Source organism: Leucopleurus acutus, assembly GCF_964270905.1.
Source record: "Leucopleurus acutus genome assembly, chromosome: 14".
Taxonomy (NCBI): domain Eukaryota; kingdom Metazoa; phylum Chordata; class Mammalia; order Artiodactyla; family Delphinidae; genus Leucopleurus; species Leucopleurus acutus.
In genome coordinates, this window is record NC_139156.1 from 9,207,672 (window position 1) to 9,224,128 (window position 16,457).

Sequence of the window (16,457 nt, forward strand, 5' to 3'; positions counted from 1 at the left end):
TTGCCTACTCTCTGACCGTGGGTTTCCCTTTTCTCCCGTCAGAGGGAGGCTCTGGCCTGCAGGGGGCGCCAGAGCCCGCACTTTGGACTCAGGTCTGGCAAAGGGCCTAGGATGGGCTCTATGCCTTCCATTCCTTCATGGGAAGTACACTGTATTTTCCACCTTTATATTTTCTTTAAAAAAGCGGGGGGAGCTTTATATTGGAGTGCCAGTGGTTATCGCAATAAACCATATAAATGTTGCCACCTTGTTACTCCTTCAAAGACAAGCTGAGGTGCCTTCAGTTGAACTCTGTATATTCACATGACAGTGTTCTTGAATCCACATCTGCCTGTGGTTTCCGCGGTCAAGCTAGATTCTGAATGCACGTCAAACAATGAAAGTGGGGTGCCGGTGTATTTCTTGATCATCAGAAGCTGTTCTGATTTTAAATTAAAATTCATTATTAGACGTCTGCTCAGCGTACAAGGCACTTGGGATGGAGTGGGAGTCCGGCAGACACGTCAACGGCTATCCCATAGAGACCCGGCCTCTTCCGCCTGGCATCCCACTCCTGTGGTGGGGAGACCTTGCCTATTCAGACACACGAGCCAACGTTTGTCAGACACCCACTAAACGGGGCACCTGGAGGAGATGCAGAAAGTCCCAGCTACGGATCATACCGTCCTGCCTTTGAATGCCGGCTCCACAGTTCATGATCATGTGGCCTAGGGCAAGTGGCTTAACCTCTGCAAACTTCCGTTTCCTCACAATTAAATGGGAATAAAAGTTGTCTCGGGAATTTTGAAAGTCTCGTGGAACTCTTAGTTCAGTGCCTGGCACGCATACTAGTCCCTAATAATATGATTATAAAGGCTTAGGCTCCACACCAGGGGCACTCGCAGTTGCATAGATGAATGAAACATTGGCCTGCCCTGGAGGCACGGTTTACTAGGGGATACAGGTATTTAAGTAAGCAGAGGAATCAGAATGTAGCCTGTGCTGCCCATGACCAGCCAGGTTAGAAGACCAGGGCTGGCCCGTGGCTTGGGCAGCTCCTATTGGAGATGAAGGAACACAGATAGGAGGGCTCAGATGTCAGAGGCTCCAGGCTGCATATTTGGAACTGGGAGGGGTGGGTCACCTTTGGCAGACTGATTCCCACTGACTAAACTCAGGACAAACCAGAATCCAACACGATTGACTGACAGCGCGAAATGTAAAAGCCAGGTCGACTAGAACGTTTGCAGGGCGTGACCCATCTGTACCCTCCTCTGCATGTAAGCCTCCCTGACCCACTCAGCTTCTATCAGAAGGAGATCTGGTGTCTGTAGGGACTGTCCAATGGGAGCTGGGGGGCCACAGTGGCAACTGCAGACCCTCGGGCCCAGGCACCCACCTGTGGCTGACAGGCCCATCTGGTTAGCTAAACGAGTGTCCCCTCCCTCTCTCACGGTTCCTTGTGACCTTGCCAGGTAATGAACACACGCTCATAGCACCTAGCCGGGCACGCGGCAAATGTACGGTACATCTTTGGTGACGGGCAAACCCTCTGATCGCGTGTGTCACACACATTGTACGTATTTGAGCCTTTTGTGCTGTATATTTATACTGCGGTCCTAAACCTAATAAAAGTATTTGCACTGTGTCTGTTCCCTGACAGACAAAATCTTGAAGTGATTACTTAGGTGTCAGCCAAAAATTCAGAACTTAGAGTGCAGAGTTTTAAATGAATTTACATACAATGAAATGCAACAACTCTAAGTTTACCATTCGGTGGGGTTTGACAGTAAAAGACTCAACACTCCCATTAATTCAAACAGCTCCATCCTGCCCCTTTGCAGGCAGTCCCCTCCCACCAGGTCCGCTCACTATGTACACAGATTTCATAGAAATGACATCACAGGGTGGGTAGCGCCTGGTTTCTTTCACTCAGTGACACATTTTTGAGATTCTCAGAGTCTGGCGTTGGCCCTACCGCTTCCTGGCTAAGTAGCTTTCAGCAACCTGCTTGACCCCTCAAAGCCCAGTCTCCCTGTTTTTCAAGCAGGATGACAATGAGGGGAGACTTGCCTCATCTTGGTGGGGATTTGGGGGAGTTTGACACAGACTAATCTCAGTGTCTGCCACTTGTAGGGGGACAGGATTAAGGAGTTTCCTGGGACATGAGATTTCTCCATGCTAAAATCTGCAAAATCCCAGGTCAACCAAGACAACTGGTCACCCCAGGTGGTGACAGCTCAACAAACGATAGCTGCAGAGGCCAATTTACTGTGAAGCTAATGGAGGTTAAGCTTCAGGGCCCCCCTGCACAGGCTCTTCCGGGGCTCAGCAATGCACTGGCTCAGCCATGTGCTTTTGTAAGATTTCTAAAACTAAGATATGCTTGCATTCTTTCCATGAACGAGGCACCTGCCTCTCTTGCCCACCCCAACACCAACCTGTATCAGCTCCAGGCCCTTCAGAACCTGGAGCTGGCCCTGGGAGCTGCTATCGCTCTTGCCGAAGTGATAGCAGCCTGCCAGGCACCCTCTCTGGTGGACAGTGTGGGAAAACCTCCCCACTGACTTTCCTTCCTTCTATTTGGACACGGCTGCAACTGCGTCACGGCACCAAGGGACGGATTTGTATCTTCAGCCCGATTACGTTCTGGTTATACCATAATCGTGTTTTCTGGGTCCCAGAATTCAAAAAGCACAGCGCAGGGCACTGTAAGAAAGCTGGCTCAGCAGGAGGGAGAGGAAGAAGCTCCAGGCTTACCTGCTCGATGGTGCCACAGCCAGAGTAGGGAACTGTGAAGGTCACCTGGCTCGAAGTAATCTGGGGCTGACACCGGTAGTTCCTGTTCCAGCCGGGAATGACAAGGTCCCTGGCAGAGTAGCCCAGGGACTGGAGGTAGCCCACGCTCACACTGGCTCGCATGTGATTCTGCAGGCAAAGCAGCTCTGGGGGCCAAGGGCAGACAGTGCGGTCAGTGTCAGCGCCCCCCCCAAGCCCACAGGAAGGTGCAGAGATTGAGATGGCTGGCAGATGGTCTGCCCGCGGACACAGCTCACCACCGCGCCAGGTGCCCTGGGGCTCAAGTCAGTTTCACTCTCATGAGACCCCTTGAGGGCCCAGGGACTAGGATTTCTCTGATGGAGAAGTGAAGGCAGGGTGTGAAAAAAGCAAAATGTTTTGCTAAGTTGCCGCTTATCCATATAGTAAAGTAACGCTCGGGTTGAATTGAGGGGATGTCGGAAAATCAACATCCTTAGCTATGGACGTAAACATAGGTCCTTTAGCTAAGGGGCAGGTCGGTGCTTAAAATCCTGACCTCAGGATTTCACCTTGCCCGGCCCCTGGCCAATCTGTACATCAGTCCACTTAACAGCTCAAACCGTGGCCATCAGCCTCTGCTGGACGAGGCTGAGCGGCCAGCTCAGACCGTCTTCAGGCAGCAGCCGAATGTGCTAGGTCTCAGGACAAGGTCACAGTGTCCCACACTCTGGGAAGGCCACAAGGCCTCAAGCCAGGTGATCCCCTCTGCCCTTGACACTGACATCTCACTATCTGTTGAAAGCAACACCTTGCCCTTCTACTTCATCTCTGCTGACCACAGAAAGGCCAACACGCCACCCATCGGCCATGTCTGGGAGGCAGAGTCCCAAGACCCACTGCCCTTGGCCCCTTTCTGCACCGGATCGAGCCTTGGTGACCTGAAAAGGCGGCCATCACTTCTCATCTCACAGCCATGGGATGGCTGAGCAGCAGAAGTCACTCCGAGGGGCCCCACCCAGACAGACGGGGACTTACTTGTGCTCCCAGGGGAAAGGCTGGAGTAGTATTCAGCCTGGAACCCTCTCATCTTGACGCTGCCGTCGCTGATGAAGCGAATGGACATGAAGTTGGATGACGAGGTGAAGGAGCCCCTTGCCCCGTCACAAACCCGGGCGAGCAGAGGGGAGCTGTGGTAAGGGCCGTCAAACACTTCAATATAATCGTAGTTACAGCCGCCTTCAAGCCTGCGGAGACACAGCACACAGTTCTGGCTTCACTTTTTTTTTTTTTTTTTTTTGCGGTACGCGGGCCTCTCACTGCTGTGGCCTCTCCCGTTGCGGAGCACAGGCTCTGGACGCGCAGGCTCAGCGGCCATGGCTCACGGGCCCAGCCGCTCCGCGGCACGTGGGATCTTCCCGGACCGGGGCACGAACCCGCATCCCCTGCATCAGCAGGCAGACTCCCAACCACTGCACCACCAGGGATCTGGCTTCACTTTTAACCAGAATTTGCTGCAGGGGGTCAGATCTCCGTGAGAGGCATCACACCTCTGAGCCAGAAACTGTGACAAAATTAATAATTGAAAGTAATGGATTTCCTTTTTTATTGAAGTATAGTTGATGTACAATATTATACAAGTTACGGGTGTACAATATAGTGATTCACAATGTTTAAAGGTTATACTCCATTTATAGTTATTATAAAATATTGGCTATATTCCCTGCACTGTATTGATACAATGTATCCTTGCAGCTTATTTTATACATAATAGTTTCTACCTCTTAATCCCCTACCCCTGTACCGTCCCTCCTCCAATCCCTCTCCTCACTGGTCACCACCAGTTTGTGAGACTTTCTTAAATCGGGCGGAGATTCATCTTCCCATGACCTCCATACATGGTTCTAGTCCTGCCTTTTGGGGTCACACATATGAGATCTACTGCCCCTCTCCTGACAGCCTTTTGCATCACATGAGAAAGGATCACATCCTACCTTAGACTTTTTCTTTGATCAAAGAGACCCCAGTTTCCCATAGAATTTTTTAAAATCCATGAATTCATAGTGATAGAAACAAATAATTGAACAAAAAAATACTGGGCAAGTCAAATAGCCTCTCTGCAGCTCCGGTTTCTTATTTACGAAGGTGAAATCTCCCTACCCATGTATACTGAAGAAAGCCGTCGTGAGGCTCAAACAGTGTAATATATGGAGAAGTGCTTCATAAAATGTCACAAATGGTGGTCATTGTTATTAAGACGCTGACTCAGAGCCAGTCACGGTCAACCTTCCTCCAAAGGATTTCATACAGTCCCCACATCCAGTATGAATTGTAATGATGAAGAGATTAAAATAATATTGTACCTTTCTCAAAACCCCACACAAATTTCTAAGGCAGAGACTCCCAAGGCCACTGCAACCAAGAGAGAAAACTACTTTGTTTGGTGGTGGCTGTTAGAGGAGAAATTATGGACACCCCTTCCCAGGACTCTAGAAACTACTGGTGACTCGCTGTGGTCACCCCTCCTTGAACCAATCACGTATCACTGTCATTCTGATGAAGCCTCCTCCACTTAAAACAAGGATTCCCACTCTTCATTGGATGAGGAACAGACAACCTAACCTCTGCTGCAGGGATTTCTCCTCCTCTGCCCGAAACTCACCCAAAAAAAGGAGGGAGTAGAGTGAAAAGTGTTCAGAAAAACTGGTGTGGTTGTTAATAGGATTCTTGTTATTATTACTCCTAACAATTATTATTATTACTATTATAATAAATATTGTAATAATAATAATTATTATTACTCCTAACAATAATCCCATTGGATAACATTGTCCAAGTATTCTCATATATTTCTCGTGATCCTCCCAGTAACCAGCAAGGGTAGGAAAGCAGTTATTTTATTCTCCTCTCTTGAGGCTAAGGTGAATTAAGTGATTTCCCGTGGTCACACAGGAAATTAGTGACATAGGTGCAACTTGAAACCAGTTGCTCTGGTCCTGGTGCCACCTCTGTGCTCGGTCGAAAATGGAACCCATAAGAAAAAATGTCAACGGGGCAAACATCTCTCCTGAAGTGCTAGGTACCATTTATCCCCTTCTACATGTCTGCAAGGTCCCTCGCACACACTTACTGGACGTCTCTGAAGACCAGAGTCACACGGTAGTTGTTCTGAACTTCGATGTCCCACACGCACTTGGCATTGTTCGGATACTTCTCAGGGTAGAATGGGCTGGAAAAGCTCCCTGAAGGTTGGGACAGGAAGCCTCCACAGGAATAATTTGCTGTTGGGATAAAATGGATATAAAATGGATATACTGATGACCCACAATGCACACTGCACAGTCACCTGGGGGAGATTTTTTAAACAATTCCCAAGACAGAAACCCACCAGGCGGTGCCTAGACCCCAGCTACACACTGATGGTCAGTGGGGCGCCCCTCCACAGAGACTGTCCTTAGGGAAAACATCTCCTCACCATTCTCCTCATCCCTCCCCGGTGTCCCTGTCACTGAGGAGAAGGGAAAGGGGACTTGTCAGGGAGCTCAGAACTTACTGGCTGGGCGGGTGGGGGTGGAAACAGGATCTGTTGACAAAGAGAAAACATAATGATCAGTTCCCTGGTACCCTTGACACAACTGTTGAGTCCTTGCTGGCTCTGTGCCTGGAAATGCGCCAACCCTGGGTTCACAGTGAATGCTGGATACAGGCCTTGCCCTCAGGGACCACACAGCCTGGAGGAGAGGATGGAAAAGAGCAAATCCCAGCGTCATGGGCTGGGACTGCGATGGAGCAAAGCCCAGGAGGTGGTGGGAGCCTGGAGCTTTGGCTCCTGACCCAGACTGAGCAGGGAAAGGGGGTTGGATAATCAGGGAGGCAAGGCAGAAAGGGAGAAAGGGTGTTCCAGGCAGAGAGAACAGTGTGTGCCAAGGAACCTAGGTGTACGCAGCACATTTGGGGAACCTCAGTGTGCATGCAGCAGGGACAGGAGGGATGGCGGGAACTAGGAGAGAACTGTGCAGAGCCCTAGAGGTTGTCCTGAGCAGTGAGGATCTGTGACCAGAAGGCCCTGAGGAATCAGTCCCCGAGACTGGGACTGACCTTGGCATCTTGTGAAGATGCCCCTAGCTGCACTGCAGAGAATGGATCAGAGGGGAGAGGCAGCCTGAAGCTGCTGCGGCTTCAGGAAGCCAGGTGGGGAGGAGGGGAGGGTGGGGATGGAGAGGAAAGGTCTCAGGGGTGGGGGGAGAGGGGGAGCTCAGCAGCAGCTCGAGAGCAGCCGGTCAGGAGCTCTTGCTGATCACACACCGAGCTCCGAGATGAAGCGGGCTCCAGCCAGCCAGCGCTGACCGGGGTCTAGTGTCCAAGGGGAGGGGTGGGATCTACACGGGGGAGGGGGGGCAGCCTCGCCTAGGGACTGACCAGAGATCCGAATCTTAGGCTGGCCAGGCTACTAAAGGGCAAAGAGGAGCCTAAAGAGAGGCCCAGCCCTCCTGGGGCTGGGACATCAGCTGCAGGCGTTGCCACGTGCCAGGAAAGGCAGGAGAGGCAAACGCTTTGGAGAGCGAGCACCGTGACTGCAGCTCGGGGACCAGCAGGCAAGGCTGGGGAGAAGGAACCCGTGCCCTCTCGGTCAGGTGGAGAAATATGATAGTTACTCTGAGTGGTTGCAGTTTCTAGAAAGAAAATGAAGTGATTTTAGGATATTGCTGCATCATTCTTTAATTCCATGGTCATCAGTTTGATGGAGAAAATAAATCCTTTTCCTTACTGCAGGACTTCTCAGAGCCTTGACCATTCCAATTTAACACTGTGACTGGCCAAAAAGGGTCGGAGTATATAGCACTTCCCAACATATTTAGCACCAGATCTTTTCTCTGTATCATAAAAATCATTTGAGGGATTGCTCTCAATGTGAAGCATTCTTTAACAGACAAACGTTTGTAGGAGTGTTCCTCGGCCATGTTTCTAGCATGGTCACAGTTCTCTATGGAATGAGTACGAGTTATTTTCATTGGAAACAACCAGAAAACCAAACCTCTTCCCCCACAGCGTCTCTGAATGAGCGCTGGCAGCAAGCGGTGGCAGGAGACCAGAGGGGCCCTCCAGCCAGAGATGAGTAACAGCCATAGTTTGGGGGACTCAGCTTATCACTAAAACAGATTCCAGAGTCCTCAGAGGGAAAGCACTCCATAGGAGGAGGCTGCTCTTCTCCTTCTATTTCTGGAAACCCGAGAGGGTAGAATTCCGGAGAGGAGTCTTAGGTTGGGCTGCAGTGACTCACCTGTGGTAGTGGAGTAGATTTCTGGGCCTGCAAGAAAGAGGAAACACGATCAGCCTCAGCACCCAGTACGTGCTGAAACACACCTAGCAGGTTCCTGAGAGAGAGATGCTGAGTGCCTGGCCCCTAACCTCCAGGGCGTGAGAAGAGCGGCCTGGGAGTTGTCCAGGAGAGCTGAATAGCAAACCTCAAACTCACATAACAGTCTCCACGATAAAAACGGTTTTGGGGGAATTTGTTGTTGCAACCCGTATTCACCCTTCTCTGCCCTGGTGGTCCACTAAGAAAGGTACTACACCAGACCCAAGAAATTCAGGGACCAAGGAATATGGGTGATGCATTCAGGGAAACTGCCCATCTTTCAGGGAAGTTCAGGGTGAGAGGAGCCCAGCACAAAGAGCACTTTTCTGGAGAAAACCACACTAAAATTGAAGCTCAATGACTTGGAAGCCAAGCTGAGCAGATGAAACTGGCGGCCACGTGGTGCCCACAGTTGTGGGAGTTCAAACTGCTGTGGGAACTGCTCTACAGGCACCCAGACAGAGGGGTCCAGGAAGCCCAACATCACTTATTTCCAACGTCAAAGTGATTAGCTCTGTGTCTAGATGGCCGAGTGGACCCAAACCAGTCATCAGCCTCACAGCATTTATGGGCCCCCTGAGGCGGCAAGACTGACGGGTCCAGTTCAAAGTCCAAATCCCATGTGTGATCTGTCAGGACCGACCGTAGGTGATGACAAGGCTGTGGCCGGGAGGCCACACAGGAGCCACTGCGCTGCACACGGCAGACCTGCTGCCCAGACAGTGCATCCCAGTTCCCTGCAGGGGCTACCGTGCAGGACTCAGGAACCAATCCCTGGGCCACCTGCATTCCTAGGCCATGACCTCCATTCAGAGAACTCGTGACAGAACTAGCCTCTCTTGCCTCTGGCTTGCACTGTGGCTGGAGAAAAAGGGCTTCAAGTCACTTTCAGTTTGGTTCTTTGTTCCAATTCACCAGCTACATGCCTGGCATCTTGTCAAAGAGCTCATACTAATTCTTAGCAGAAAGACAAGGTGATGTAAGGAAGCGAGAAGTGTAGAAAATGCTTTGAGAGGGGACCAGAGTGTCAGAAGGAAACCACACCCCCAGAGAGGTACACCCAGCTTATGTGAGACCAACCTGAGCAGACGACACCGGCGTCCTCGCTGTGTCCACAGTTGTGTGTGTTCCAGCCATTGTGAGGGCAGCTCCACAGGTAGCTCTCATGCCCCGAGCAGCCCACGTTATCCAGGACGATCGGCCCTGAGCCCTGACCGTACCGGGCACTTCCAGGGGCCGACGTGGCCCAACCACAGCCCAGCTGCCTGCAGACCACGTTGGCGTCATTGGTGTCCCAGCTGTCATCACACACGGTGCCCCAGGAGCCTCGGTACAGGACCTCGACCCGGCCCTGACACCTGTTACCTCCATTCACCAGCCTCAGGGCCAATCCTGAATCAGTTCCTGGAAGGAGACGGGAAAATGCACTCTCCTGTGTCTTCCGGAGGAACAGGTCCTGAGGACCAAACGCGATTCAGAATCCTTCCAGGGAAAGACTTCTGAGTTCACGGTAATGTTTTCCTTCCGGAGGACCTGACTGAGCCCGGTCATCATGATTTATCCCCACGGGGCTGTTTGATAGAACCCTTGGCTGTGGACAGAAAACGCACATTTTCTGATGGGTTCCCCACAAGGCCCAGCAATTCAGTGGCTGATCCCAGCCTTGGGAAGGAGGTGGGAAGAGGGGAAGCCCACAGCCTGAATCCGCAGGGACCACTGGGATGAACTTGAGCCCCTGTAGCAGGAGCCCAGCATAGACAGCTTCCCAGACCCCGCCAAGGAGCCACCTTCAGATGTTCACTCCCACATGGGAACCCACTCCATCAGGCCCAAGGTTATTCTAAACACTACTTTTCTGCTGAGCACTCACTCATGTCATTTTTTTTTTTTTTATTGCGTTATGCGGGCCTCTCACTGTTGTGGCCTCTCCAATTGCGGAGCACAGGCTCCGGACGCGCAGGCTCAGCGGCCATGGCTCACGGTTCTAGGCGCTCCACAGCATGTGGGATCTTCCCAGACCGGGGCACGAACCCGCGTCCCCTGTATCGGCAGGCGGACTCTCAACCACTGCGCCAACAGGGAAGCCCACTCATCCCATTTTTAAACCCCAAACTTATGTTGACTCTTGAACAAGCCGTGCACCCACTGAAAATCATCAAAGCACATGCACATCACGACGGAGAAGGCATCTATTGGTAGCAGGCTGTTCAGAGTCCTTCCAGGGCTTGTGAGCGCAAGAGCTAGAAAAACACGTACTCTCTCCCCTCCTGGGCTGTAGACCTGTGGCTAACACCTGTCCCTGGCAGGAAGCAAGCCGACAGTGAAGTCCATAAACATGAGAAAATAGGGGTAATAAAAGTGCAGGGGAAAAGCTGCACTGGAACTTCTGGATCCAGCTCTACCTCAAGACCATCCTACCACTGACCTATGGAAGTCATTGCGGCCCCCACTCGCACCCGCAACTCAAGAGAGTGTGAGCTGGGATCCTGTCACTTGGCAACCAAAGCATTCTGAGTAATGTATGCCACAACTGGGAGGTGAAGGTTCTCCACAACTCTGGCACGCGAAAGGAACCCTCCGCATCAGATGAGGCGGTGAGCTCAGAGGCTCAAACCAAGAGTCAGGAATAGCACCCAGTCCTGATGAGTGGAATGTCTGCAGGATCCAAGTCATGCTTACCATGGGCAGGAGTTGTGGACGTCCACCAGCCTGAAGGGAAAGCACAGCAGGATTAGAGAGAAGGTGTCTACAGTCAGGGTTGCTCTAGTGACCTGTCACTCACATCAGGGAACGTGGGGTCTGAGACTCTCCACTGCCTGGGGGAGGAATAGGTCTTTTCTGAGAGCCGGCCGTGAGCCGGACCATGCCCTCCAATGTCCAGGGCATGGCGATGAGGCGCCCCGCTCCACAGGAGCACTTAGCACGCTCTCCTGACTGAGTGTCTCGGGGGAAATTATCCCTTTGGGACTCCGCGGGGGGGGGGGGGGGACCAGAAACAGCCCCGTTCTCCCTGCACACATAACTCTTGGTCCAGACAATGCTTTCAGGCAGAAATGACCCCAGGACAGGCCTCCCTGTCACCCAAAGCTCTGGGGAGACACTGTGTGGCCACAATGTCCTTAAATCGCTGAGTCAGACCCGAGGACCCTTGTGCTATGGCTCCTCTGGAAGCGTCTGCTCGCTCTAGAGTGACCAGGGCAGGTACTGAGAGGGGCAACCGTCCACTCGCCCCGCCTGGGGCTCCTGGCTGGAGTCTGTGGAGGTGGGTGGGGACGGAGGGGACAGCCCGGAGTCAAGAGGCACAGGACTCACCTGGCAGGAGCGTGGACTGGGGCCTGGCACCTGGGAGAGAGAGAAGGCAGATCAGACACCTTGCACAGAAGGGGCACCACAGGGGCAAAGGGGGACGGCGCTGAGCAGGTGACACGCTCAGTCCATGCCTGAGCCCTGCCACGTGGGGTGGGACCTCTGCCATCCTCACCCCCCAAACAGGCTCCTCCTGAGAGGTCCAGGCAGCCCAGCATCCCTTATTTCCTGTGTTAAGCTGATTAGCTCTGTGTCTAGATGACCGAGTAGACCCAAACCAGTCATCAGCCACACAGCGTTTATGGGCCCACTGAGGCAGCCACACTGAGGAGTCTAGTTCAAAGTCCAAAACTCGTGTGAGATCTGTCAGGCTTGTCTGTAGGTGGTGACAAGGCTGTGGCCGGCAGGCCACACAGGGGCCACTGCCTTGCGCACGGCAGACCTGCTGCCCAGACAGTGCATCCCAGTTCCCTGCAGGGGCTACCGTGCAGGACTCAGGAACCAATCCCTGGGCCACCTGCAGTCCTAGGCCATGACCTCCATTCAGAGACCTCGTGACAGAACTAGCCTCTTTTGCCTCTGGCTTGCACTATGGCTGGAGAAAAAGGGCTTGAAGTCACTTTCAGTTTGGTTCTTTGTTCCAATTCACCAGCTACATGCCTGGCAGCTTGTCAAAGAGCTCATACTAATTCTTAGCAGAGAGACAAGGTGATTTAAGGAAGCAAGAAATGTAAAAATGCTATAAAAGGGATTCAGAATGTCAGAAGGAAACGACTCCCCCAGAGATGGACACCTAGTTTATTTGAGACCAACCTGCGCAGACGACACTGGCGTCCTCACTGTGTCTACAGTTGTGTGTGTTCCAGGGGTTGTGAGGGCAGCTCCACAGGTAGCTCTCATGCCCCGAGCAGCCCACGTCATCCAGGACGATCGGCCCTGAGCCCTGACCATACCGGGCATTTCCTGGGGCCGACATGGCCCAGCCACAGCCCAGCTGCCTGCAAACCACGTTGGCGTCGTTGGTGTCCCAGCTGTCGTCACACACGGTGCCCCAGGAGCCTTGGTACAGGACCTCCACCCGGCCCTGACACCTGTCGCTTCCATTCACTAGCCTCAGGGCCAATCCTGATTCAGTTCCTGGAAGGAGACGGGAAAATGCACTCTCCTGTGTCTTCCGGAGGAACAGGTTCTGAGGACCGAACGCGATTCAGAATCCTTCCAGGGAAAGACTTCTGAGTTCAAGGTAATGTTTTCCTTCCGGAGGACCTGACTGAGCCTGGTCATCATCATTTATCCCCACGGGGCTGTTTGATAGAACCCTTGGCTGTGGACAGAGGAACGCACATTTTCTGAAGGGTTCACCACAAGGCCCAGCAATTCAGAGGCTGATCCCAGCCTTGGGAAGGAGGTGGGAAGAGGGGAAGCCCACAGCCTGAATTTTCAGGGACCACTGGAATGAACTTGAGCCCCTGCAGCAGGAGCCCAGCATAGACAGCTTCCCAGACCCCGCCAAGGAGCCACCTTCAGATGTTCACTCCCACATGGGAACCCACTCCATCAGGCCCAAGGTTATTCTGAAGACTACTTTACTGCTGAGCACTCACTCATGTCATTTTTTAACCCCAAAATTGTGCTGACTCTTGACCAAGCCGTGCACCCACTGAAAATCATCAGAGCCCATGGACTTCATTACGGAGAAGGCATCTATTGGTAGCAGGCTGTTCAGAGTCTTTCCAGGGCTTGTCAGCTGAAGAGCTAGAAAAAAAAGACTATCTCCGCTCCTGGGATGTACACCTGAGGCTGACAACTGTCCCTTGGCAGGAAGAAAGCTGACAGTGAAGTCCATAAACATGAGACAATAGGGGTAAGAAAAGTGCAGGGGAAAAGCTGCACTGGAACTTCTGGATCCAGCTCTACCTCAAGACCATCCTACCACTGACCTATGGAAGTCATTGCGGCCCCCACTCGCACCCGCAACTCAAGAGAGTGTGAGCTGGGATCCTGTCACTTGGCAACCAAAGCATTCTGAGTAATGTATGCCACAACTGGGAGGTGAAGGTTCTCCACAACTCTGGCACGCGAAAGGAACCCTCCGCATCAGATGAGGCGGTGAGCTCAGAGGCTCAAACCAAGAGTCAGGAATAGCACCCAGTCCTGATGAGTGGAATGTCTGCAGGATCCAAGTCATGCTTACCATGGGCAGGAGTTGTGGACGTCCACCAGCCTGAAGGGAAAGCACAGCAGGATTAGAGAGAAGGTGTCTACAGTCAGGGTTGCTCTAGTGACCTGTCACTCACATCAGGGAACGTGGGGTCTGAGACTCTCCACTGCCTGGGGGAGGAATAGGTCTTTTCTGAGAGCCGGCCGTGAGCCGGACCATGCCCTCCAATGTCCAGGGCATGGCGATGAGGCGCCCCGCTCCACAGGAGCACTTAGCACGCTCTCCTGACTGAGTGTCTCGGGGGAAATTATCCCTTTGGGACTCCGCGGGGGGGGGGGGGACCAGAAACAGCCCCGTTCTCCCTGCACACATAACTCTTGGTCCAGACAATGCTTTCAGGCAGAAATGACCCCAGGACAGGCCTCCCTGTCACCCAAAGCTCTGGGGAGACACTGTGTAGCCACAATGTCCTTAAATCGCTGAGTCAGACCCGAGGACCCTTGTGCTATGGCTCCTCTGGAAGCGTCTGCTCGCTCTAGAGTGACCAGGGCAGGTACTGAGAGGGGCAAACGTCCACTCGCCCCGCCTGGGGCTCCTGGCTGGAGTCTGTGGAGGTGGGTGGGGACGGAGGGGACAGCCCGGAGTCAAGAGGCACAGGACTCACCTGGCAGGAGCGTGGACTGGGGCCTGGCACCTGGGAGAGAGAGAAGGCAGATCAGACACCTTGCACAGAAGGGGCACCACAGGGGCAAAGGGGGACGGCGCTGAGCAGGTGACACGCTCAGTCCATGCCTGAGCCCTGCCACGTGGGGTGGGACCTCTGCCATCCTCACCCCCTAAAGAGGCTCCTCCTGAGAGGTCCAGGCAGCCCAGCATCCCTTATTTCCTGTGTTAAGCTGATTAGCTCTGTGTCTAGATGACCGAGTGGACCCAAACCAGTCATCAGCCACACAGCGTTTATGGGCCCACTGAGGCAGCCACACTGAGGAGTCTAGTTCAAAGTCCAAAACTCGTGTGAGATCTGTCAGGCTTGTCTGTAGGTGGTGACAAGGCTGTGGCCGGCAGGCCACACAGGGGCCACTGCCTTGCGCACGGCAGACCTGCTGCCCAGACAGTGCATCCCAGTTCCCTGCAGGGGCTACCGTGCAGGACTCAGGAACCAATCCCTGGGCCACCTGCAGTCCTAGGCCATGACCTCCATTCAGAGACCTCGTGACAGAACTAGCCTCTTTTGCCTCTGGCTTGCACTATGGCTGGAGAAAAAGGGCTTGAAGTCACTTTCAGTTTGGTTCTTTGTTCCAATTCACCAGCTACATGCCTGGCAGCTTGTCAAAGAGCTCATACTAATTCTTAGCAGAGAGACAAGGTGATTTAAGGAAGCAAGAAATGTAAAAATGCTATAAAAGGGATTCAGAATGTCAGAAGGAAACGACTCCCCCAGAGATGGACACCTAGTTTATTTGAGACCAACCTGCGCAGACGACACTGGCGTCCTCACTGTGTCTACAGTTGTGTGTGTTCCAGGGGTTGTGAGGGCAGCTCCACAGGTAGCTCTCATGCCCCGAGCAGCCCACGTCATCCAGGACGATCGGCCCTGAGCCCTGACCATACCGGGCATTTCCTGGGGCCGACATGGCCCAGCCACAGCCCAGCTGCCTGCAAACCACGTTGGCGTCGTTGGTGTCCCAGCTGTCGTCACACACGGTGCCCCAGGAGCCTTGGTACAGGACCTCCACCCGGCCCTGACACCTGTCGCTTCCATTCACTAGCCTCAGGGCCAATCCTGATTCAGTTCCTGGAAGGAGACGGGAAAATGCACTCTCCTGTGTCTTCCGGAGGAACAGGTTCTGAGGACCGAACGCGATTCAGAATCCTTCCAGGGAAAGACTTCTGAGTTCAAGGTAATGTTTTCCTTCCGGAGGACCTGACTGAGCCTGGTCATCATCATTTATCCCCACGGGGCTGTTTGATAGAACCCTTGGCTGTGGACAGAGGAACGCACATTTTCTGAAGGGTTCCCCACAAGGCCCAGCAATTCAGAGGCTGATCCCAGCCTTGGGAAGGAGGTGGGAAGAGGGGAAGCCCACAGCCTGAATTTTCAGGGACCGCTGGAATGAACTTGAGCCCCTGCAGCAGGAGCCCAGCATAGACAGCTTCCCAGACCCCGCCAAGGAGCCACCTTCAGATGTTCACTCCCACATGGGAACCCACTCCATCAGGCCCAAGGTTATTCTGAAGACTACTTTACTGCTGAGCACTCACTCATGTCATTTTTAAACCCCAAAATTGTGCTGACTCTTGACCAAGCCGTGCACCCACTGAAAATCATCAGAGCCCATGGACTTCATTACGGAGAAGGCATCTATTGGTAGCAGGCTGTTCAGAGTCCTTCCAGGGCTTGTCAGCTGAAGAGCTAGAAAAAAAAGACTATCTCCGCTCCTGGGATGTACACCTGAGGCTGACAACTGTCCCTTGGCAGGAAGAAAGCTGACAGTGAAGTCCATAAACATGAGACAATAGGGGTAAGAAAAGTGCAGGGGAAAAGCTGCACTGGAACTTCTGGATCCAGCTCTACCTCAAGACCATCCTACCACTGACCTATGGAAGTCATTGCGGCCCCCACTCGCACCCGCAACTCAAGAGAGTGTGAGCTGGGATCCTGTCACTTGGCAACCAAAGCATTCTGAGTAATGTATGCCACAACTGGGAGGTGAAGGTTCTCCACAACTCTGGCACGCGAAAGGAACCCTCCGCATCAGATGAGGCGGTGAGCTCAGAGGCTCAAACCAAGAGTCAGGAATAGCACCCAGTCCTGATGAGTGGAATGTCTGCAGGATCCAAGTCATGCTTACCATGGGCAGGAGTTGTGGACGTCCACCAGCCTGAAGGGAAAGC

General features: G+C 53.0%; 1 protein-coding gene across 1 annotated transcript in view; it reads right to left on the bottom strand.

Moving 5' to 3' along the window:
- DMBT1 (deleted in malignant brain tumors 1) overlaps nt 1-16,457 on the bottom strand; it is a gene marked incomplete at both ends in the record, with an annotated part of 99,546 nt that overhangs the window by 50,197 nt on the left and 32,892 nt on the right. The window contains 9 exon segments of the mRNA XM_082854440.1: nt 2,740-2,924; nt 3,775-3,983; nt 5,867-6,017; nt 9,140-9,499; nt 11,408-11,437; nt 12,215-12,539; nt 12,541-12,590; nt 15,034-15,358; nt 15,360-15,409. Coding sequence (XP_082710566.1) covers nt 2,740-2,924; nt 3,775-3,983; nt 5,867-6,017; nt 9,140-9,499; nt 11,408-11,437; nt 12,215-12,539; nt 12,541-12,590; nt 15,034-15,358; nt 15,360-15,409 — 1,685 coding nt within the window.